The sequence below is a fragment of the Corvus hawaiiensis genome, chromosome 1 (genome assembly GCF_020740725.1).
Source record: "Corvus hawaiiensis isolate bCorHaw1 chromosome 1, bCorHaw1.pri.cur, whole genome shotgun sequence".
Classification (NCBI taxonomy): Eukaryota; Metazoa; Chordata; class Aves; order Passeriformes; family Corvidae; genus Corvus; species Corvus hawaiiensis.
In genome coordinates, this window is record NC_063213.1 from 93,516,868 (window position 1) to 93,537,503 (window position 20,636).

A 20,636-nucleotide genomic window follows, 5' to 3' on the forward strand; every position below is an offset into this window, starting at 1 on the left:
CCATTCCCTGGGGAGCCTGGGCAGTGCCCAGGGCTGGCTCACGGCAGGACCAGCTCCAGAGAAGCCAAGGCCACCCTGGACTTGGCTCCTTCCAAGCAGACAAGAAAATGCAACCCCTCCATTTTGTGGGACAGATGGAAGCACCTCAGGGTCTCAGTAAATGACACTGCGAGAGCAAGCAGTGATGGAGCTGAGCTCTGGGACTGAGCTACAACAACTGAGGGGATTTGGGGATGCCTCTCTGTGCCCTCATTTCAGCTCCTTTAATAACAAAACAGGACCCTGCCAGGCCAGGGCTTCCCTTGCTGTCAGCTTTTCCCCCCTTGCCATGAGGTTTGTGTTGAGAAGTGCCTGTACCTGCTCAGGCGAGCAGGCTCTGGGCACAAAACTGCCCAGGGAAGCTGTGGTGTTCCCAAACTCAGTGACAGGAAAATCCTCTGCTCAAGGCTGGCTCGTGCCAAGGCTGGCCCCAGCACCCACCTCGTGAGCACCACCAACCAAGAAAGACCATCTTGGACTCAGCTCCTTCCAAATTCACCTCCCAGCTCCAGATCCACCCTCCTCAGACCCCAAATCCCCTTTCCCAGCCCCAAATCTGCCACCCAGTCCCAAATCTACCCCAAAATCCCTCCCAAGCCACAAATTCACTCTCTTCAGTCCCAACTCTGCCCCAGCCTTAAATCCAAGCCATAATTCATCCTTCCAGCCCCAAATCTGCTTTCCAGCCCCAAATCCATTCCCAAATCCCCCCCAGCTGCAAATCCACCCTCACAGCCCCAAACCCTCATCCTCCAGTTCCAAATCCACCACCCAGTCCCAAATCTACCCCCAAATCCCCCCCAAAGCTGCAAATCCACTCCCCTCAGCCCCAATTGTGCCCCCCCCATCCACCCCATAGCCCCAACTCTATCCCCAAATCCAACCTCCCAGCCCCAAATCCTCATCCCCCGGTCCCAAATCCTCTGCCCAGCCCCTAATCCACCCCAAATTCCTCGCAGCTTCAAATTCAATCAAATTCTCAGACCCAAATCCCCCCTCCCCAGCCCCAAATACACCTCCCAGCCCCAAACCCTCACCCTCCAGCCCCAAATCCCCCTCCCCATGCCCCGAATCCTCATCCCCCGGTCCCAAATCCTCAGCCCCCAGCCTCAAATCCACCCCCAGCCCCAAATCCCCCCATGCCCTGGCGGCACCTCACCCCTCCCACCCCCTCGAACATCCCGTCTCCCCCAAAAGCCAGACTCATGTGGGCAGTAGCGGGTTTTATTCTCCAGTTTTCTCTCGCCAGAGCGGGGCGGGCTCAGAGGGCGCAGTTCCCCTCCCCGTAGCGCCGGCACCTCATCACCTTCAGGTAGGTCTCCACCTTGTGCAGGTCCTTTTTGAAGCACGCCAGCAGCCCGTAGTTCTTGAGCAGCGCGTCCTCGCCGCGCAGGTGGAGCTCGAATTTCTCGTAGGTGGGTCTGAGCACCTGCGCGCCCCGCGGGCCCTGCTCCTCCAGCTCCTGCGGGACAACGGGGACATTCCGGGAGAGGCGGGCCCGGGCAGGGGCAGCTCCCAGGGATAAACCTCCCGCCGAGCTCTGGGAGAGGTCAGGGGGATTCCCCGCCGCTCTTGAATGGGATTTCAGGGGTGGTTTTGGAGGCACAGGTGGAGGGGGTGCCGCGGGTGATGCTGCGCTGGGTGTGCCAGGGACACACGCGGGGCTGCGGGGAGGGAGGAGTGTCCGGGGGGGATTAGAATAAAGGCAAGATCGCAGGGTGTCTGTGCAGCCCCTCCAGCCAAGGAGATGGGCAAGTGCACAAATAATTCTCTCTTCCCCGACTTTCCCAAAGCTCTGAGCCAGCCCCACATCTCCAGCTGGAGAACTTGAATCAGCCTCTCGCCCTGCTGTGCTCAGCAACAGAATGGTTTTGGTGGAGTAAAAAGTGTCATAAATGGGTGAAATAGGAAGATCTGTGTCGTTTCTGCGTGTGGCTTCCCAGTGCCCAAGCACACATGGAATGGAGAGCAAAATCTGCAGTGGTCCTGACTCCTTTGGTGCTTTCTCCAGCACAGAAGGTCTGTGTTTGCTCACAGGGCCTCACTTGCAGGGTTACTGAACTGCTAGGTGATGATACAAATACTGTCCAGGCTCATTTCTCACAGTTCAGCTTCAGGGTGATGCTGGCAGATAAACTTACAGAATAAGCATAACTGAAGGGTGTCCTGGCAGATAATGGGCAACTTAATTTAAAACAACAAACGCAAAATTAAGAAGACCTTAAAAGGGCTTATAGAGGAGAGGGAGAGTGACTTTTTACATGGACAGATTGTGACAAGACAAGGGGGAATGGTTTTAAACTAAAGGAGGGGAGATTCAGGTTAAGCCTCAGGAAGAAATTCCCCCCTGTGAGGGTGGGCAGGCCCTGGCACAGGGTGCCCAGAGCAGCTGTGGCTGCCCCTGGATCCCTGGCAGTGTCCCAGGCCAGGCTGGATGGGGCTTGGAGCAGCCTGGGACAGTGGGAGGTGTCCCTGCCCATGGCAGGGGTGGCACTGGGTGGGCTTTAAGGTCCCTTCCCACCCAATCCATTCTGGGATTCTCTGACAAGATCTTCCTTGGAGAGATCGCCCTCCAGCCCTCAGCTCCCTGGGTGTTGTATTAATGGAAGGGGGAAACATCAGAGCAAGTCCTTCCCTGCACAAAAATGTGTTTGTAAAATGTTGTGAGGTTGCAAACCTTGCAAAATTTGCCCTGTTTCAAAGTACTTTGCCTGGAGATGAAACAAATATTGAGCTGCTGCTTGTCTGGTGGATTCCAGCAACTGGGAATTCTTTGGTGCTGGGTTTGGAAAGATTTTGGATCGGTAAGGTTGCGATTCCTGGTGGGTTCTGCTCCCTGAAGGGCTGTGGCAGTGCTGGTGACACCTGTCCTGTGTCCTGCCCTCCCCAGTGATGGGACCTGTGCACTGGGGGGTCATGATCTTGTTATCTAAAGGGAAGCCAGGTCCAAAGGATGCCCTGTGGAAGGCGGGGAGATTTCTCATGGTCTGTGGATCCCTGAGGGTGCCCCGTGCCTGGGAGATCTCTGTTATTCCACAATCATGCCGGGACTTACCCTCATCAGAGCTTGGATCCCTTCTTCCAGGTCCTTTAGCTTTTCATACACCCTGTCTGAGGTGCCAAAAACCAGGTTGTTTGTGAACACCTTGCTCAGGTACTGCACCGGGGTCAGCCAGGACTGGATGAGAACCAGGGAAAACCGGAGAAGCTCCATGTCCTGAAATTGAGGCAGGAAGGGGTCAAAGGTGAGTAGGTGTGGTGTTTGGTCAAGTGTCCTGCTCCTTCTGGAGCAGCCCGGAGTGACCCAGAGGGGGACACTGCTCCTGCAGCTTCGGTTTGCGGGCTGAGGGCACCCCCAGCCCCATGTCCTGTGCAGACAGCAGTGTTCCCATCCTGCAGCTGGAAATATGATCTGTGGCATAGCCCAGAGGAGTCTGCAGGGTTTAAATAGCAAAGAAGAGAAAGGAGGGCAGAAACACTGAAGGTCTCACAGGTGGAAGCCCTCTGATCCTGCAGTAGGGACTCTTCAAACAGGACTGTGCCTGCCCCAGGTCAGAACTCACCGATTTCTGCTGGGCATCCTCCTTCCCTGTGGGAGCAGGGATGGTTTCCGAGTAGCAATAGGCTACCTGGGAGTTTTTGTTGGTGTGCCTTTGGTCCTCTGGGATGTAGCTGCGTTCCTGTGGAGACATCCCAGATACACTCAGGTCTGCTGCCCATGGACTGGAGAAGAGCACAGAGAATTCCCAAGCTGAATTCCTGCACCATTCCTCTTAGCAAGGAATAAATGGGAGACAGGAGGTGCCTCTGGCCAGGGTGGAGAGCTGGGAAACAGGAGTTTGTGTGTTGGCACAACAGCTGCCCTGAAGGTCTCCCTCTGCCCAGGGCAAGGTGCTGGGCACAGAACACACCTAGGACAGGCTCTCCCAAGGAGGAGATGATCCCCAGGGACAGCCCGTGCCAAAGGGACAGCCCGTGCCAGCTCCTGGGCAGCAGCAGACACTTGGTGGCTTTAAGCTCTCAGACCCTCCCAGGGACAGAGGTGACCAACACAGGGAAGTCCTGCAAAATATCTGTGCCACCTCCCAGCTGCTCCTGTGCAGGGTCTGGACGCAGGTGGGAATGGCCCCAAGGAGGAGTCAGAGGGGGGACAGAGAGGTGACAGTGTCCAGGCTGCTGGGACACAACCTGCCCTATCCTGTTAAGATTCTTTCTCCTCCCTGAGAGGTGGCAAAGACACCAACAGCTGGGAATTCTCTGGGATTCCACAGTCCTGGAGCCATCAGGCAAACAGAGGAGGTGGCCTGAGGCCACAGCACTCACAAACTCCTTGTAGGTCTCGGCAGCCAGGAGGTGAAGGTGCTGAGCCCTCAGCACAGCGTTGGCAAACAGGCTGGAGAGGGGCATGGCCGGGAAGGTGGCAGCTGGCTGTGGCCACTGCAGGCCCAGGGTGATCACGGCAATGGCCAGAGGAGAGAGCCAGGACCCTGCAAAGTGGAGAGGAAAGTGTTGGGAGTCCCTGGGGACTGTTCTGAGGACAAGGTGGCACCTGGGGATTCATTCCCAGCCTGTTCTGCCCATGCTGGATCCACGCTCACCTTCCCTGGTGCCCTGTTGGACACTATGGGTGAGCTCTGCCCTCCCCAAAATCGAGGGAGACCCTTTCACTGGACCTGCCCTCGCGGCTGGGGCTGCTCCCAGTGTGACCAGCAGCGTCTTCCTGGCTGGAATTGTGGTTGCTCTGTGAAAACCAAGGGGTGTCCCTGTGGTTTTCCCTGACACATTCATGTTTTCCCCTAGGCCTTGTCCCTGCCCTCTCTGGGACAAGAGCTGGTGGCATCACCTGTCCTGTGACCAGCTGCTTTTGATCCCTGGGTCACACCTTTAGGATTTGGGGATCTTGGTCAAGCCTCAAGGTTTTCAGCCCGTGACATCCAACACAGGTGCCTCCTGTGCTCACACAGACCACAAAGCTCATCTCAAACAAAGAGCCTTAGGAGGGGGAATGCCCCGGAGCCTGTAGGACTTGGACATAAGCATTAGACATCATCCTCATCCCTGTCTGAAGCTTGGAATATGAGTTTTAATATCCCTGCCAATATTTATAATAATACAATTATTTGTAATAATAACTATTATAACTGGGGCTTGATCTTCAAGCTCTTCACACTCTCCTTACCCACTTTAGGTTAAAGATTAATTCATGGATTAAAGTCACACTGGAGGGAAATGTTTTCTTTTTCATGGATTTAGAAGTTGCCATATTTTAATTTAGGGATGGCAAGGAGTGTGTGCAGCCCACCACAGAACCAGCCCGTCATCATCATCTCCTGTCACCCTACACACCCAGCACTGGGAATCCCTTAAAACGGAAATAAAAAATACCTGGAGCCATTTCTGCTGGTGAGTTGCTCAGGTGTGGCTTGGTTGTGAATGTTTCCTCCTTTCACCTGGTGAAGGAAACTGTGGAGCCCCCCTTATATAGCAGGGGGTCTGTTTAAAATGGATCTGTTTAAAATGGATCTGTGTGTCCATGCTCACAACAACAGCTCTGCACTTTCCCCCTGCATAAATGCACAAGTGCTCACGGTGGTGCTACCTCATCACAGGCACTTTCACAGATGTGCAGCTTGGGGAGCTTTGTTTGCCTCGGGCTGAGACCAGTGCTCCGTGATTTCGCCATATTCTCCTGTTTATTGCAATTAAAAGTTTCCTCATCACGGCAAGACCCATCCCAGATCAGATCATGGTGGAATTGGTTGTGTCCTCCTGATGTTGCTGCCTGGCTCTTCAGCCTTGGCCCGCAGTTCACGGGGCTGACCGGCCAGCTCGGGACATTTCTGGCTCAAAGCAAGTGGCAAGTGGCACCAGGAGAGGTTTGGGTTGGATATTAAGGAGAAGTTCTTCCTGAAAGGGTGTCCAGCCCTGGCACAGCTGCCCAGGGCAGTGGTGGAGTCCCCATCCCTGAAGGGATTTAAAAGCTGTGTGGATGTGGCACGTGGGGACATGGGGCAGTGGTGGCCTCGGCAGTGCTGGGAATGGTTGGACTGATGATCTCAGAAACCTTTTCTAACCTAAAGGATTCCATAATTCTGTGATGTTTTACTCTCTGTTGTTCATGGGGATAGAGCTGGCTGGATGTCGTCAGATGAATCCCCTTTCTGCCAAGGAATTGCTTCCAATTTCTCCCAAAATGTCAGAAGTTCAGCAAACACTTTAGGGGAGCTGGTTTGTCACAGGTGTGACAAGGAGCTCCTGCCCTGGGGCTGGTTTGGATTCCAACCTGCCCAGTGCAAATCCAGAGCTCAGGGAGCTTTCTCTGATCCTCAGCTCGACAAGGCTGTGGGAAAACCTGGTCACGAGCATCTTCCTGCTGCTGCCTGAGATGCAAACGTGAAATACCATGGGATTAAGGAGGGGGATGGTGTGGAAAGGAGATAGGAAGGATGGGGAAGAGGACATGGGGAAGAGAATCAGAGAATCACGGAGTGGTTTGGGTTGGAAAGGACCTTAAAGCCCACCCAGTGCCACCCCTGCCATGGGCAGGGACACCTCCCACTGTCCCAGGCTGCTCCCAGCCCCGGCCAAGCTGACCTTGGATGAGAGAGGACACAGCCCATCCATCCCTGCTTTTGAGAAAAACAAGACAGAACCTGGGATGGGCGGCTCTAGGGAGTACTTAAAGGACTTTTGCTCCCCATAAAGCCCCCCCTCCCCCCGCCACTGCTTTGGCCTTTGTCTGGTGTTCAGGGACTGTCCCGTGTCGGGAGGTCATTTGGCTCCCCCAGGCCCCGCGTTTGCTGTGTGTGGCTCCGGTTTCCATGCAGCAGCATCACCCCCGGAGCGGCTGGAGCTGCTGGAGCCGAGGGTGGAGAGCTGCTCCATAAACATGAGGGAGAGCGGGGCTGTTCCGAGAAGCCCCCGGGTGTTGCTGCTGGAGACGCGGTGGTGTCACAGGGAAATGTCAGTGCCGGCAGCAGAGGGAACAGCGGGTCCTGCCGCTATCAGGTGTCCCGTCACCCCGGAGCGGCAACATCTGGGCGTGTTTTTGTGTTTTCTACTCCAGGTCGTGTTTAGATCTGCCAGCACTGGTGAGGGACGAGCCGAGCCGCAGCTCGCAGCCCAGCCCTGGGTGGCGGTGCTGTGTCACCGCAGCTCCTGCGTGTCCTGCGCAGCTCCGGCGGTGACAGCGGTGCTAAATCCACATAATTTGTGCCGCAGCCAGCACGGGAGGGGCCGGGCTGATCCGGGCCGGGCTCCCCGAGGCTGGGTTTGTCCCCGGCGCTGTCTGGGCAGTCAGTGAGGCAGAAGCGGCGCGGGCAGCGCGTGATGAGCGCCGGGCGGGCACAGCCGCGGGCACAGCCGCGGTTGCATAAGCGGCTCTCAAACCTCAGCCGGGCCATCTTCTGGCTCTCCAATTCCTGCATTTCCAACCCAGAGCATCCCATCTAAAGCAGCGTCACACGCCGTGATTTCCACATTCCTTGGAAGAGGAAGAAAACCTTCAGTTCTCTTCAGGATGGTCCCGTGTCCACCCACCTTTCCCTTGCATTTAAACAAGAGAAACAGCTTTTCCTGGAGGCACCGTGCGCTCCCGGCATCCTGGTGATCCCCAGCCGGGGGGAGTCCCGACCGAGGAGCTGCTGCTGGCCCACAGCCCGGCTCTGCAGAGGGTTCAGGGTGTTGGGGGTTATCTCTCCTAACTCACTGCTCCGAGGGGAAATTCCATTTCAGCTTTACGAGGGTTATTTACCGGAGCTGGAACTGCCGGGTTTCACTGAACTCATGTGGAAAGATGAGGCTGAACCGCCAGGTTCAGTTCCCCAGGACTGCAACCCTGCCTGAGCACCCCAATGGGAAACAGGGATTTTCCCTCCCTACAATTCCCTGCAAGGAGGTTGCAGCCGGGGGGGGGGGGCGATCTCTTCTCCCAAGAACAAGAGGAAGCAGCTGGGCCAGGGGAGGTTTGGGTTGGATATGAGGGAAAATTCCTTCCCTGAAAGGGTGTCCAGGCCTGGCACAGCTGCCCAGGGCAGGGGTGGAGTCCCCATCCCCGGGGGGATTTAAAAGCCCTGTGGATGTGGCACCTGGGGACAGGGGTCAGTGGTGGCCTCGGCAGTGCTGGGGGACACAATGATCTTGGAGGGCTTTTCCAACCTGAGTAATCCCATGATTCTGTGACAGGAATCAGGACAAAATACAGAGCCTGGACTGTAAATCTTGGTATATTTATTTACATTAAATGTGTTTTAAACACAGGCCACTCTCAGTATAGAATGAGACCAAACCCCATCTCCAGGCTGCTTAGAAACTACTCCAAGCATTTCAAATAAACCAACAACAGTACAGAAATATTTATTTACTTCTGGCATTTTAAAGGAAGCCAAAGCCCTGGGCTGAGGGAGCAGCAAAGCAGGACTGGGTTCACCAAAACTGCTTTTGACACCAGGGGTTCCTCACCAGGTGCAAACAGCAAATTTTCTCTATTTTTTGTATCATTCTGTTCAGTCACTTAAGTGAGCTGTTTACACAGATCTGAGGAGTCTGTTGGGAGCTGGGAAGGCCAGAAAAAATTTCCCTCTTCCATTTGGAAACTGAAAACAAGGAATGCAGGGATGAGCTCTGCTAGTCTTAAAATCTTGGCAAACGTGGAAACCAGGAACAGCCAGTTCTTTTCTCTCTGTGTGAATGCTCCTTTTTTTAATTAACCAATTTTATAAGTAAAATATGCCTGAATTACTTATATATATATGTGGCAGAACTAATTTGGGGTAGTTTTATTGAACTAGTAAAAATCAATTTTAAAATGCTGGTTTTGTGCAGTTTAAACTGAATCCCAGTTTTCCACCAAGGTAAACAAGAACCATCCTGTTACTTCTGAAAAGCCCTTTTTGCTTAGAATTTTACCCTTCTCTGGCTGTTTTTGTGGGGCAGAGCAGTTGCAGGAGCTGCTTGGAGCCCAAAATGTCATGAACCATCAGGGCACAGAAGCCTTGGGCTCTCTGAGAGGGGACAGTTTAGCCACAATGCCCTTGTCACCTTTGTCCAGCCAAGCCCCCAACCCCACTGTGCCCCCCCAGCCCTGGTTTGGGTGCCCAGCTGGCCCCGAGCCCACCACCCTCAGCTGCTGCTGCCACACCAAGATAATTTAATTACAAACCCAGTCTCCAGATGTTTTTGAGCTTCTCCTTCGAGACCAGATGTAGCTGAGAGTGGAGCTGCTGGCCCTGGGCCTCATTCTCCTGCTTTGGATCCTGGTGATTGTCTCATCCCAAGCTGATGTTTTGGGACTGTGGAGGTCCCCCTCAGGAGCCTCATGTCTGCTCTTGGTTTTCCATCCTTGCCCGCCCTCAGGGGGAAGTTTGAAGGGGTGAAGTTTGGTTTCTAGCTGAGCTGGACCCTCTAAAAGCTGCTCGTCATTCCCAAGAAATCAGCACCAGGGTTATGGGACACCCCTGGAAGGGGCATGGCAGGATGGAGCAGGATGAGGATTTACCCATTACCTTTATTAGGGCTTCGAAAGCAGTTGGAGGTTTGTGTCCCACAATTTCCAACTTTCCCCGATGTTCTGAGGCCACAGTGTCCCTCACCATGGGGTGACCTTGTGACAGGGGCCAGCTCTTGCCTGGGGAGCAGCAAGCCTTTGGGCGAGACCTTTCTCCCCAGCTTTTCCGTAGTCTTTGGAGAAAAAGAGGTGCTTTTGGAGGATCCTCCACCTCCACCTCTGCCAGCTGGGCCTGTGTACACATCCGTGGCTTTGACAGCTGAAGAGTGGCCCCAAATCCGCTTCTCACAACACCCACACGGTGCTGCTGGCAGCGTCCTTGCAGTGCCTGGTCCTGTCCTTCCCGGGGTGGTGGGCTTGGAGGAGACCCCTCATTCCCAGTCCTTCCATGGCATTGACCAGGCTGGAGCTCAGTGCTGGGCGTGGGGCTGCTCAGGCTGTGGGACCAGCTCGCTACTGGGGGGATCACAGGTGGCTCCTAATTGCTACAGAGGTTTAGGGGTTGGTCAGCGGGGCAGGGACAGCGACAGCCGGGGCGGGGCAGCCTCGGGTACACAGCCCGGACACGTGAGCGCCCCAGGGCAGCAGGGTCCCAGCCCTGAGCTGGGCTGTGCAGGTGTTGGCAGCCTGGGACAGCAGCCCGGGATCCAGGCAGAGCCGTGCTCCGGGGGATCCGTCCCCACGGGGGCTGGCAGGGTGCTGGCAGGGCCTGGCAGAGGGCGCAGGACCCCTCACTCTTCACCTGGGTGCTCCCCCACTGTCCACTTGGCCTTCACGTCCCGGAAAGGAGTGATGTCCTCGTAGGTGGCCATCTGCTCCACCTCCAGCCCCTGCAGCAACCACAAGGAGGGTGAGACACGGGAGGAGGCTCCAGCCACAGCACATCCCTTGGGACACCCAGCTGGGGACCCTCCCAGGCTGTTCCCCCTGAGGCTGGAGCAGCTTCTGACAGGGAGAGGGGATGGAGAGCTTGGATGTTGGATGTGCACGGGGTGCTCCTTGGGGCAGCTCGTCACAGCTGATGGGTAACTCGGGAGGAAGGTGCCCAGATCCTCCTCCCAAGGAGGGGGCCCCAGCAGACACACCCAGCAAGGGCACCACCCCTGTGTCAAGGCTTGCGGTGACGTTAGGGAGGTCCTGCTGTCATTAATTACCTCATAGGTGTGGTCCTCCTCCGGGCTTTTCTTCTCTTCACCCTACAGAGAGGACAGTCACAGGTTGGTGTCAGCGCCCACCAGGATCCCCTGTTCCCAGCCTTGGTCCTCCAGGCCAGGTCCCACCGCTTCCACAGGCAAATCCATGGAGTCCCACACAGCGTCTGAGATGGTTTTTTCCCCACTTCAGACATGCACGTTCCCACCCACAACCCCAACCCCATCCCATGCCCAGGACTGGCGTGCCTGGGATGCACTGTGGGACACTGCTGTGAGTGCATCTGGGGACATCCCCTCTGCTGCAGGCACTGCCACTGACCTTATCTAGGAAGATGAGGATGGGGATGCTGATGAAGATGATGAGCAGGATGGACTGGATGATGATGATGGCGTCTTTCAGCGTGTTCCTGTTCTGGACCTGCTTGATGCTGCTGGTACCTGGCAGCGACAGCACAGGGAGAGCCCAGGTGTCACCTCTGTGCCAGGCTGCAGGGAGAGGGACGAGCTCGCCACGGCCAGAGTGTGTCACCAAGGGGCGATCTGGGGACCAGGGTGACCTGTCCTCTGCACTGGGAGAGACCAGAGCCCTGCAGCTGCCCCCAGGATTGGCATCAGGGATCAGCTCTGGGGTGGGACACCTTGGACAGCACCCAGCAGTCACCAGGAGCAGGACAAACCAGATTTGTTGGAAGAACATGTCCCTGGGGGGTGTTTTTTGCAGGATGGACATGCCAGGGCAGACCCAGGGAGGTTCTCCTGCTCCTTGGGGCCAGCAGTGAGGAACAGAACCTCTGTAGTGCCATGGAGCACCCACAGCTGGGTCTGAGAGGGTCCCACCAGCACAGGGAGGGGAGGGGGTGTGGGAGCACCATATGGGGTTCATATGGAGGGGAAAATGGGAGAGGAGGAGAAAAAGCATCTCCTGGCGCGCAGGAGGACGGGGAGCTGCCGCTCACCCATGACCCGCAGCTCTGTCCCACATGAGTGCAGCTCCTCCTTCTTCTCCAGGTCCTTCCTGTCACACACGTAGATCCCGTTGTCCTCGTAGGTGGCCCTGAAGAGGGTGAGGTTGATGGAGCTGTTTGTCCTCTCGATGCTGTAGCTGGGCGTGCTCTGATCCAGCACAGAGAAGTCATTCCTGTCCTCTGCTGTCTTGTACCACTTCATGGTCTGGGGCTCCTGGGAGTAGCAGATGAAGTGGACGGGCATGTTCTTCCTGATGGCCACGTACCGCGGGTTCTGGTGCACCGGGGGACACCTGTCACCTGCAGGGGACAGGGCTGTCACTGCGGCCACCCCCATGAGAGCCCCCCCAGCACCTCCCAAACAAAGAGCTTCCCATTTCCATGCTGCTTTTGAGCATCCAGCTTGGTTTTGGTGAATTATCCTCATCCCAGGCTCCCCAGGAAATGGTCCCAGCCCCGAGGCTGCCAGAGCTGCAGGAGCGCTGGGACAGCGCTGCCAGGGATGCCCAGGGTGGGGTTGTTGGGGGGTCTGGGCAGGGCCAGGCTGGGACTGGCTGATCCCGGGGGTCCCTTCCAATCAGGATATTCCAGGATTCTATAAAATCTGAGGCTTTTGGTGGAAGTCTGCTTTTAATGGAAACTCCAATTTTCCGTGGGAGTAGCTTCGCTCCAGTACTTCTGCCCTGCTTCCACCCCTCTCTGGGCACATTTAGTTAATCCCAGCTCCAAAATTACAGATGGTGGAATCCCAGCTGGTTTCTCTCTTGCTTCCACTTTTTTTTTTTTTTTGCCTTTTGCTCTATTTTGTATTTTTTTGGCCATGTTTTAGTCCCAGGGTGGTGACTTTGAGAGCCTGTTTGAGTTGCAGAGGTCACCCCTAGAGCACTGTGGGTGGCACAAGGACAATGGCACAAGTGCTGTGGCACAAGCCCAGTGCTGGTCCCAGCTTGGGACCCATGCAGAGGGAAAACCTGTTGGTGCTCAGGAAAGACACAGAGCCAGCCTTGCAGAGGGAGAGGAAGGTGCAGGGTTGGGGATGTCACAGCCTGGGAATGGCCTCTGTGTGGGGCAGGGCCTGTGGGTGGTGGGACAGCGGCTCTGAGGGGACAGGAGGGACCCTGGGGGACACAGGCAGGGGAAGAGCCCAGCAGATCTGAGGGTACCTGTGTTGTTCCTGGTGTTGTCCTTCTCTGCTGAGGTCCCACCTGCAAGACAGGAGAAGGGCCCTGAGATCGTGGCCAGGAGCCCACGAGGGTGTCCCCAGGGGGATGGACATGCCCTGGGCCCTTCGTGCCCACTCCACCTGGGACGGAGCTCTGAGGAGCAGCAACGCAGCCCTGCTCAGAGGGCCTGGGGCAGTGCAGATTTGGGTACAAACCCTTCTGTTTCCATCCTGTCTCCTGAAAGTTTTCCAGGTTGTTTCCTGGTTGATACCCCAGGGAAACCTGCTCTCTATAATGTCCCTGAGGCTGCCGCCTCTCGGGAAGGCTCCAGATACTCCCAGCTCTGCATTTCCATTCTCTGAACCAACCAGAAACCCTTCCCTGCTGGCATTTCCTGGGCTCGGAGCCCTGCAATGGCCAGGGGCTCACAGATCCTGGGGCCACGCAGCCCCCTGGGACAAGGGCTGTGTGTTGGTGCTGTGGGACATGCACTGCAGGAAGCGGGGTGAGGTGGGGACCCCCCCAGCACCCACGGGTGCCCTGCCTGCAGCTCCAGTGCCCCTGGGCCTGGTTCCTCTTGCTGCAGCTGGGCAGGAAGCCCCAGCCCTGTTTACTGCCCCGCTTGAGCGCCCAGCTCCCTCCTCTCGATGGAGATTCACCAAACCTCCCCTGCAAACCTCCCCCTCCCCAGGAGGAGAAGAAGGAACAGAAAAAGAAGAAGAAGAAGAAGAAGAAGAAGAAGAAAGGTTCAATTCCCCAGCCTGTGGTTGTGCCACCCTCCTGCAGATCCCTGGGACTTCCTGGCTTGGACAGGGGCTCCTCTCATTTCCCCAGAGCCACTTCCAGGTCCCTGCTGCCCTGTTCACCTTCGGCACTGACAACTCTGCAGGCAAATCCTCCCCTCCAGCCCCGTTCCATTTTTTTCCAGGATGGGAGATGCCCTTTGTCCTGGCTGTGCATGGGGTGTGTGTCCCTGTCACCCGCAGTGCCACCAGCCAGGTTCTCTTGGTGTTTCTAAAGGAGGACCAGGCTGGTCCCTCACACCCCTCCAAGTCAGGAGTTCCACTGCAGCCACAGGTGGGCTGAACTTCCCCCGTCCTCCCCTGAAGTCGTCATGAGAGCCAAGTTCAAACCCTGCAGCCTCTAATCCATGCTGGACTTGTGTGGCCACTACAGAAACCCTTTAAATGCCCTTTGTCCCGTGGGCACACGTTTCCCTCCGAGAGCGGGATCTTCTGCAGGTTCTCGTGGCTGTCCCTGCACCAGGCAAGAGGAGCTGGAAGGGGATGGGAGCCACGTCCTGGGTTTTGCTGCTGCTTCTCCAAGGGGAACAGCGCAGGGATGTTCACACAGACCCCACAAATCACCCTAAAAGCCTTTTTCCTCCCATTTCTCCTCCGCTTGTGGGCACTGAACCCCACAGAGCAGAGATGTGGCTTGGCCATGGCCTCAGCGATGTGCCAGCCCCATCCCCAGGCCTCTGAGAGCAATAAATGGTTAAAAAAACCTCAACAACCCTTCTTTCCTGCCACCTGCAGCCCCAGCCACGCCGGCGCTGCAGCCGCTCGGCCAAAGCCACCTGCCTGCCCCAGAACGCACCCCGAGGGAAGCAAAACCCAGACCCCGGGCAGGCACTGGGCTCCGAGCCCTGCGTGCCCTGCTGGGCTCCCCGGGAGCCTCCCAGCACAGAGCAGGGCTGGGAGAGACCAGCACAAAGCTTAAAATTAATGGCCCGAGAGGCAGAGCTGGGGCAAGCCCCCGAGCAGGGGACACAGCCCGGGGCATTGTCCTGGCTCCGTGCAAACCCCGTTTGGTGCCTACCTGTGAGCAGAGCCAGCAGCCCGAGGGTCACCGGGAGCAGCCAGAGCCTCGTGCCCACATCAGCCATATTTCAGTGCCCGGGGCAGGGAAACATCCACGCTTTGCTTCTGCAGAAACAGCGGCTGCTCCCACTGCCCTGGCCCAGTGCCTAAAAACGGCAGAGCTGCTGCTCTGTGCACGGCCCCTTTCCTGCTCATGTAAATCCTCCCCGCCGGGGACTTTCCCTCGGGGCTGGTTTTGAATGCGGTGCAGACGCTGGGGCGGCCGTGCCTGAGGGCTGGGCACCATCCAGCCCCGGGTCCCCGGGCACTGGCCATCCTCCTGTCCCTGGGCACCATCCAGCCACGGGTCCCCGGGCACTGGCCATCCTCCTGTCCCTGGGCACCATCCAGCCACGGGTCCCCGGGCACTGGCCATCCTCCTGTCCCTGGGCACCATCCAGCCACGGGTCCCCGGGCACTGTCCATGCTCACATCCCTGGGCACTGTCCAGCCTGTGTCCCTGGGCTTCATCCATCCCCATGTCCCCGGGCACTGTCCATGCTCACATCCCTGGGCACTGTCCACCCTCGTGTCCCCGGGCACTGTCCATGCTCACATCCCTGGGCACCATCCACCCTCGTGTCCCCAGGCTGTGCTCCCTGTCGTGCCAACATTCCCTGGAGGTGGCCAGGACGGGTGTGGATCTGCAGCGGAGCTGGGGGTGAGCCCATCTGCAGAGCAGGGGATGCCAAAGCTGGGCTGAGCATGGGATGTGCCCAGGATTGGTGCTGCCTGGCCACATCCCTGTGGGGACAGGATGGGGGTGACACCCCCAGGGTGTCCCCCCAGCTCCACAGGTCCCCCCCAGGGTGTTTGGCCTGAAGGGGATGGGCAGGGATTGATGCTGGCCCCGTAGCCAAGGGTTGCAGCAGGGATGGGATAAGAATAGGGGATGTTTGTGGGGTTGCTTGTTATGGGGTGCAGCGGGATGGGTCCCCCAGCTCCCATCCCTGCAGCCCAGGGACTCCAGAAATCTAAAATCACAGAAGTGTGAATCAATCACAAAATCATTATGGTTTGAAAAGGCCTTGAGGATCGCCAGCCCAGCAGCACCACCATGATCACCACTAACCCAGGGCCTCAAGTGCCTCATCCACACGTGTTCTGAGCGCTTCCAGGGAGAAGACGAGAGGGGGAAATGGCCAAAATAAGGAGCCCCTTGAGTGCCAGCCATGCCCATCCGTGTTCCACGCCCCATTTGCCACTTCCAAGAGCCTTCTCCATGAAACCCGTGGGCCAGCCAGGCCCCAGGGAAGCGCAAGGAGCCCCCCAAGGTGAGCTCTGGTGCAGAAACAGAAACAGTTTCCCCCAGGCCCTGCCCCCCTGGCTGGGCTCGTTACCAGCTGGGGGTGAGCACTGAACTGTAACTCCAGTGAAAAACACCTTTGGGTACTTCTGCCAGTCGTGTTGGTCCCCAGAGCCCAGTGCCACTGCCCGGGGCCTCCCCAAACCTTCATCTTCTGCAAGCTGGGTGGGTTTTTGCCAGTTCTGAGCATGTGATGGGTGCCGGGAACCAGCCCCAGCCTGACTTTGCATGCAAAGGGACAGGAAGCCAGACAAATAAAGTTTTCCAGAGAAAAAACGGCTCCATCAGGGAAAGATGATGGGAGAGGTGCCTTCTCCTGGTGCTGTACAGGATCCCTGCTGCCACCACCCCTGGGTCTGGCTGGAGGAGCAGAGCCTGGCCCTGGTATCCCAGCAGGGCAAAGGGAAGGGATGCCCACGTGCTTGGCAGGCTTTGCAGGGGTTTTTATCAGGCTCTGGGGCTGCAGATGGGAGCTGGGATGCTGGAGGTGCCCTGTGGGGTAAAACCAGGAGTGGGGCACAGACTGAAGAGGGTTTGCAGTGACAGTGGCCAAATCACCCCCTGAGCTGCCCGTGGGCTCCTTGGCACCCTTGAAAGGCTCAGAGGGGCTCGGTGTCCCCTAAGGCCCCTGTGCTTACAGCACCCATGATGTGGGGTGTAGGGGGACCCACGGGGAGTGTCCCATCTCCCCACGCCTCTTCCCCTGGGCCACTGTGGCTCCACAGCTCCCAGAGCAGAGTCACAGCCGGCAGCAGCGCCTTCCCCACCGTCCCCAGCCCATCCCTATGCATTGGGGTTTGGGTTTCACCCACAGGTGGGTGGGCTCTGCCCCTGCAGCCCCTGCGTGGCACAGGCTGCTCTGCACCTGGATTACGCCAGACCTGGGACGAGCTGTTCCAGCAGCAACAAAAACAGTGGCGAGGCCGAGCCGTGGCCCCTGGGGACGTCAGTGGGGCCCAGGGGCGGCTCCTCGCTGACGCAGAACCTGCTTCACCCACCCTGTCCTCTCCCAGTGATGTTCACCTGCTCCCACGTGGCTGTTGGGGTGGGGTTGGAGCCTGGTGTGGGGCAGCCTGGGGGGATTGAACCTCCTCCAAACCCTCCTCTGTCCTTGGGGGAGCCCACAGCAGCATCTCCTGTGGCTCCTGGAGTCTACGAGCACCGAGGGCTCCAGGGGATGGGAACATGAGCAGAGCAGAAGCTCTGGGAGCTGGGTTGGAGGTCCCAAGGGACAGCCCTGGGGGCCTCCTGTGCAGGATGAGATCCCCAGGCCCTGCTGAGGTTGACAGGTCCAAGGCCAAGCACAGGGAGCAAAGGGAAGGGGTGTTCACCCCTCCCAGTGCAGGGAAAACATTTCCCCCCCAGCACACCCAGTATCGTAATAACAGATCATTTACAGTTGTTTATTGTAAGAAATGTACAAAGAAAAACAGCTTTAGCTCACACAAACCCTGCTCTGGGGCATTTCCCCATCCCCGACGACACAAACGTAGAAGCAGCATCAATTGTGAACCACGATCCGGGCAGGGACTGCTGTGCCAGGGATGCTTCCCATGGAAACACCAGCGACAGCAGCTCCAGCTCCTGCTCCAGGGAGCACCGACATGGAAATGAGAGCACAAGGGCACGGGACGAGCTGAGCATCCCCAGCTCTGCCACCTGGCTGGCGGCTCATGGCTCCGAGCCAAGCTCAGCACCTCTCCTGGCCAGCCTGGCCACGGGGCATCCGTGACAGCAGCGCCCAAAGCAGCCCGGGAAGAGAAGAGAATCATCAGAGTACAAAAAGACGGAGCCTTTGGCTTCAGGAACAGCCCTTGTTTGAACTGGAAGAGGTTTTGGTTCGTTTGTTTTGATCTCAAGAGTGGGGGAGTTTCCCTTTTGAAGGCAGAAAGTGGTCAGAGGTGAACTTGGGGCCTTTTGCATGTTTTTCACAGAATCACAGAATGGGTTGGGTTGGAAGGACCTTAAAGCTCATCCATTCCACCCCCTGCCAAGGGCAGAGACATCTTCCACTGTCCCAGGCTGCTCCAAGCCCCGTCCAGCCTGGCCTTGGACACTGCCAGGGATCCAGGGGCAGCCATGGCTGTGCCAGGACCCTTTTCCTTGATTTACTTTCCTTTCGCTCACCTGTGTGAAGAACAGCAAGTCCCTTTTCCCCCTGGGAAAATGCTCCTCTGCCTGGAGGTTTCCTGGTGAGGACCTTCCTGGCCCGTCCCGAACGTGCCACAGGGGCCTCTCCACAGCCCCAGCCTAGGGAAAGATGCTCTGCCTGAGGATTTTGGGATTCACACCCCAATGGGGTCGTTTATTACATGGAGCCACCTGGGGCTTGGGTGGGATTTAGGGGACCCCTAAAGCAGCTCGTGGAAAAGATCGTTCAAACATCTGCTCCGATCCTTTGGGGTCCATCTCATTAATTAATACTAATGAAGAGGACATTGGGAACGCCAACCAAGAGCGCTCCAGTGGGACCATTCCTCTTGCAACAGGGCTAGAAAAAAAAAACCCTTGAGAGTTTTGTCCCTGGGACTGGGGATTCTTGGAGGACGTTTTCCAAACCCTACCTTTGCTTTCCTGCCACAAACCCTGGATGGAAACGGGAAAACAGAGTAAAACCTGACTATAAATAGTGTTTACATTCGTCCTGCAGAGACCTGAATGATTTCTGGTTTCAATGCATATTCAGAGACCTTGAAAACCTGATATTTAACCCTGAGAACAAACCTGCAGATGCTTTGCTTTGGCTTTGCAAACCAATTTTTAAGACAGAATTGCACTTTCTCTTGTACGTAACAAAAAATAATCATCAAGCTTATTCAGAGGTTCAAAAGAAAGGTGCTACTTTAAGACTTTGAAGATTTTTGTTCACAAAACCTTGTGTTTTCCGTAATTATTCTTAATATTATTTCACTTGGCTCATCTCTCACTGGTTGCTTGGCTGCACTGTGGAAGAATAAAATACAGGAAAATCTCTTAACTGTGAAATAACATTAATAAATAATTACTTTAAGTGAAAGGACAACCATACTCTTCTGTTCGTGTCTGAAAAACATCGTTACCGTGATGAGATCATTTCAAAACTAACTTGTTTCTCTTTCACTGACAGCAGATTTCACATTTGAGTTCTCATAAGAAAAAGAATTAAACTCTTTGCAAGTGCAGTGGGCTTGTAAAACCCAGGATCAGGAGGAGATCCTGCTCTGAAAGTCAAGGTGGTTGCTTGAAATATCTGAAATTAGCTCAATATCTAAGATCTAAAGATCTGTGCATGGAAGAGCTTTGAACAGGAGACACAGATGAAGCCTCTTTGGGCTGGGCCAGAGGTGGAATCTCCTTGTGCTACACCAGCGACTCTTTCACCACGCGTTCCTTATCCCAAGCTCGTGCTTCCTCAGGAGCATCCTGGCGCGTCTCTGAGCTGGGAATGGGCTCGAGGCCCAAGGCAGGGGCTGTCTCCACGTCTGTCCCAGTGTTCCCATAGATCTCCTGCATTTTGGTGGCGATCAGCCCTTCCTTCTCAGGCGCGTCCTCACCCAGGGGGTCCTGGCTGTGCCTGTACATGTAGGACGCCTGCTTCACCGAGCGCCTCAGGAGGTACCTCCGGAAAGCCCTCTGGATCTTGGTAGCACAGACCTCCTCGTGTTTCCTCTTCAGGGTGGTGGTGATGGGTTCATAGGAAACCTTCGAGGGGTTGGCAGCCATGAACTTCTCCTCCATGGTGGCCTTCAGGGCATCCATCTCTCCCGAGTCTCCCAGCACTTCCTTAGTCAGGGCAAAGAGGATGTCTAGGCAGTGGATTTTGTCCCCAGCAACCATTGGTAGATCCATGGTGACGAGTTTGATCTTGTTGGGCTTGGGAATTCTGAGTGGCTCCTGCAAGGTGTCCACAAAGTCAGACAAGGTGCTGTAGGCGATGAACTGGGTGGCGTCTGGGTCAAACTTCTCCCAAGTTTCATAAAACATTTCAAAATCGTCTTCGCAGAGGGGCTCGCTGCTCTCCTCCGTGGCCACGTTGAAGTTCTCCAGGATGATGGCGATGTACATGTTCACCACGATGAGGAAGGAGATGATGATGTAGCTGCAGAAGAAGAAGATGCCGATGGAGGGGTTCCCGCAGTCTCCTTTCACAGAACTCCCGGGGTTCTCCAGCTCAGGGTCGCAGTCCGGGGGGCCGCTGTTGAGGATGGGGTTGAGGAGCCCATCCCACCCCGCTGACGTGGTGATCTGGAAGAGGCAGATCATGCTGTTCCCGAAGGTTTCGAAGTTGAAGATGTCATCGATCCCCGACTCCTTCTTGACGTAGGCAAAGTTGGACATCCCGAAGATGGAGTAGATGAACATGACGAGGAAGAGCAGGAGGCCGATGTTGAACAGGGCGGGCAGGGACATCATCAGGGCAAAGAGGAGCGTCCGGATGCCTTTGGCTCCTCGGATCAGCCGCAGCACGCGGCCGATCCTCGCCAGCCGGATGACCCTGAAGAGGGTGGGGGACACAAAGTACTTCTCGATGATGTCCGAGAGGACAATACCTGTGGAGGGATGAAGGACAGGTGAGTTTGCTGTGCCACCAGTGGGAGGTGAGGGGGAGCTGCTCTGCTCTGTCTGGGCAGACACAGGGAGGTGAGGCCACCTCTGATAGCTC

General features: G+C 56.5%; 3 protein-coding genes across 3 annotated transcripts in view; all 3 read right to left on the reverse strand.

Moving 5' to 3' along the window:
- Positions 1–1,247: 1,247 nt before the first annotated feature.
- On the reverse strand, positions 1,248–5,531 carry LOC125330881 (somatotropin-like). The gene is made up of 5 exons (XM_048314632.1): positions 5,425–5,531; positions 4,363–4,526; positions 3,603–3,719; positions 3,095–3,256; positions 1,248–1,501 (listed from the first exon to the last, which is right to left on the reverse strand). Exons 1-5 carry the CDS (start codon positions 5,432–5,434, stop codon positions 1,301–1,303), a joined length of 654 nt encoding a protein of 217 aa, XP_048170589.1. The 5' UTR covers positions 5,435–5,531; the 3' UTR covers positions 1,248–1,300.
- A 2,720-nt stretch (positions 5,532–8,251) lies between these two features.
- On the reverse strand, positions 8,252–14,812 carry CD79B (CD79b molecule). The gene is made up of 6 exons (XM_048314644.1): positions 14,648–14,812; positions 12,827–12,868; positions 11,655–11,963; positions 11,018–11,136; positions 10,699–10,740; positions 8,252–10,374 (listed from the first exon to the last, which is right to left on the reverse strand). The coding sequence occupies exons 1-6, from the start codon at positions 14,712–14,714 to the stop codon at positions 10,276–10,278; spliced, it is 678 nt and encodes a 225-aa protein (XP_048170601.1). The 5' UTR covers positions 14,715–14,812; the 3' UTR covers positions 8,252–10,275.
- A 2,571-nt stretch (positions 14,813–17,383) lies between these two features.
- Positions 17,384–20,636, reverse strand: part of SCN4A (sodium voltage-gated channel alpha subunit 4) — a 42,897-nt gene continuing 39,644 nt past the window's right edge. Inside the window, exon 26 of the mRNA XM_048314655.1 lies at positions 17,384–20,523. Coding sequence (XP_048170612.1) covers positions 19,334–20,523 — 1,190 coding nt within the window. The 3' untranslated portion in view covers positions 17,384–19,333. The remainder of the gene's footprint in view (positions 20,524–20,636) is intronic.

Excerpts from the sequence above, each read along its gene's own strand:
- CD79B (XM_048314644.1), bottom strand. The coding sequence starts at position 14,714 with ATGGCTGATGTGGGCACGAGGCTCTGGCTGCTCCCGGTGACCCTCGGG. Across the intron at positions 12,869-14,647 it reads GCTGCTGGCTCTGCTCACAG|GTGGGACCTCAGCAGAGAAG; the intron begins GTAGGCACCAAA and ends CCTGTCTTGCAG. Across the intron at positions 11,137-11,654 it reads GACAGAGCTGCGGGTCATGG|GTACCAGCAGCATCAAGCAG; the intron begins GTGAGCGGCAGC and ends TGTCGCTGCCAG.
- LOC125330881 (XM_048314632.1), bottom strand. Across the intron at positions 3,257-3,602 it reads AGGATGCCCAGCAGAAATCG|GACATGGAGCTTCTCCGGTT; the intron begins GTGAGTTCTGAC and ends CCTCAATTTCAG. Across the intron at positions 1,502-3,094 it reads GGATCCAAGCTCTGATGAGG|GAGCTGGAGGAGCAGGGCCC; the intron begins GTAAGTCCCGGC and ends GTTGTCCCGCAG.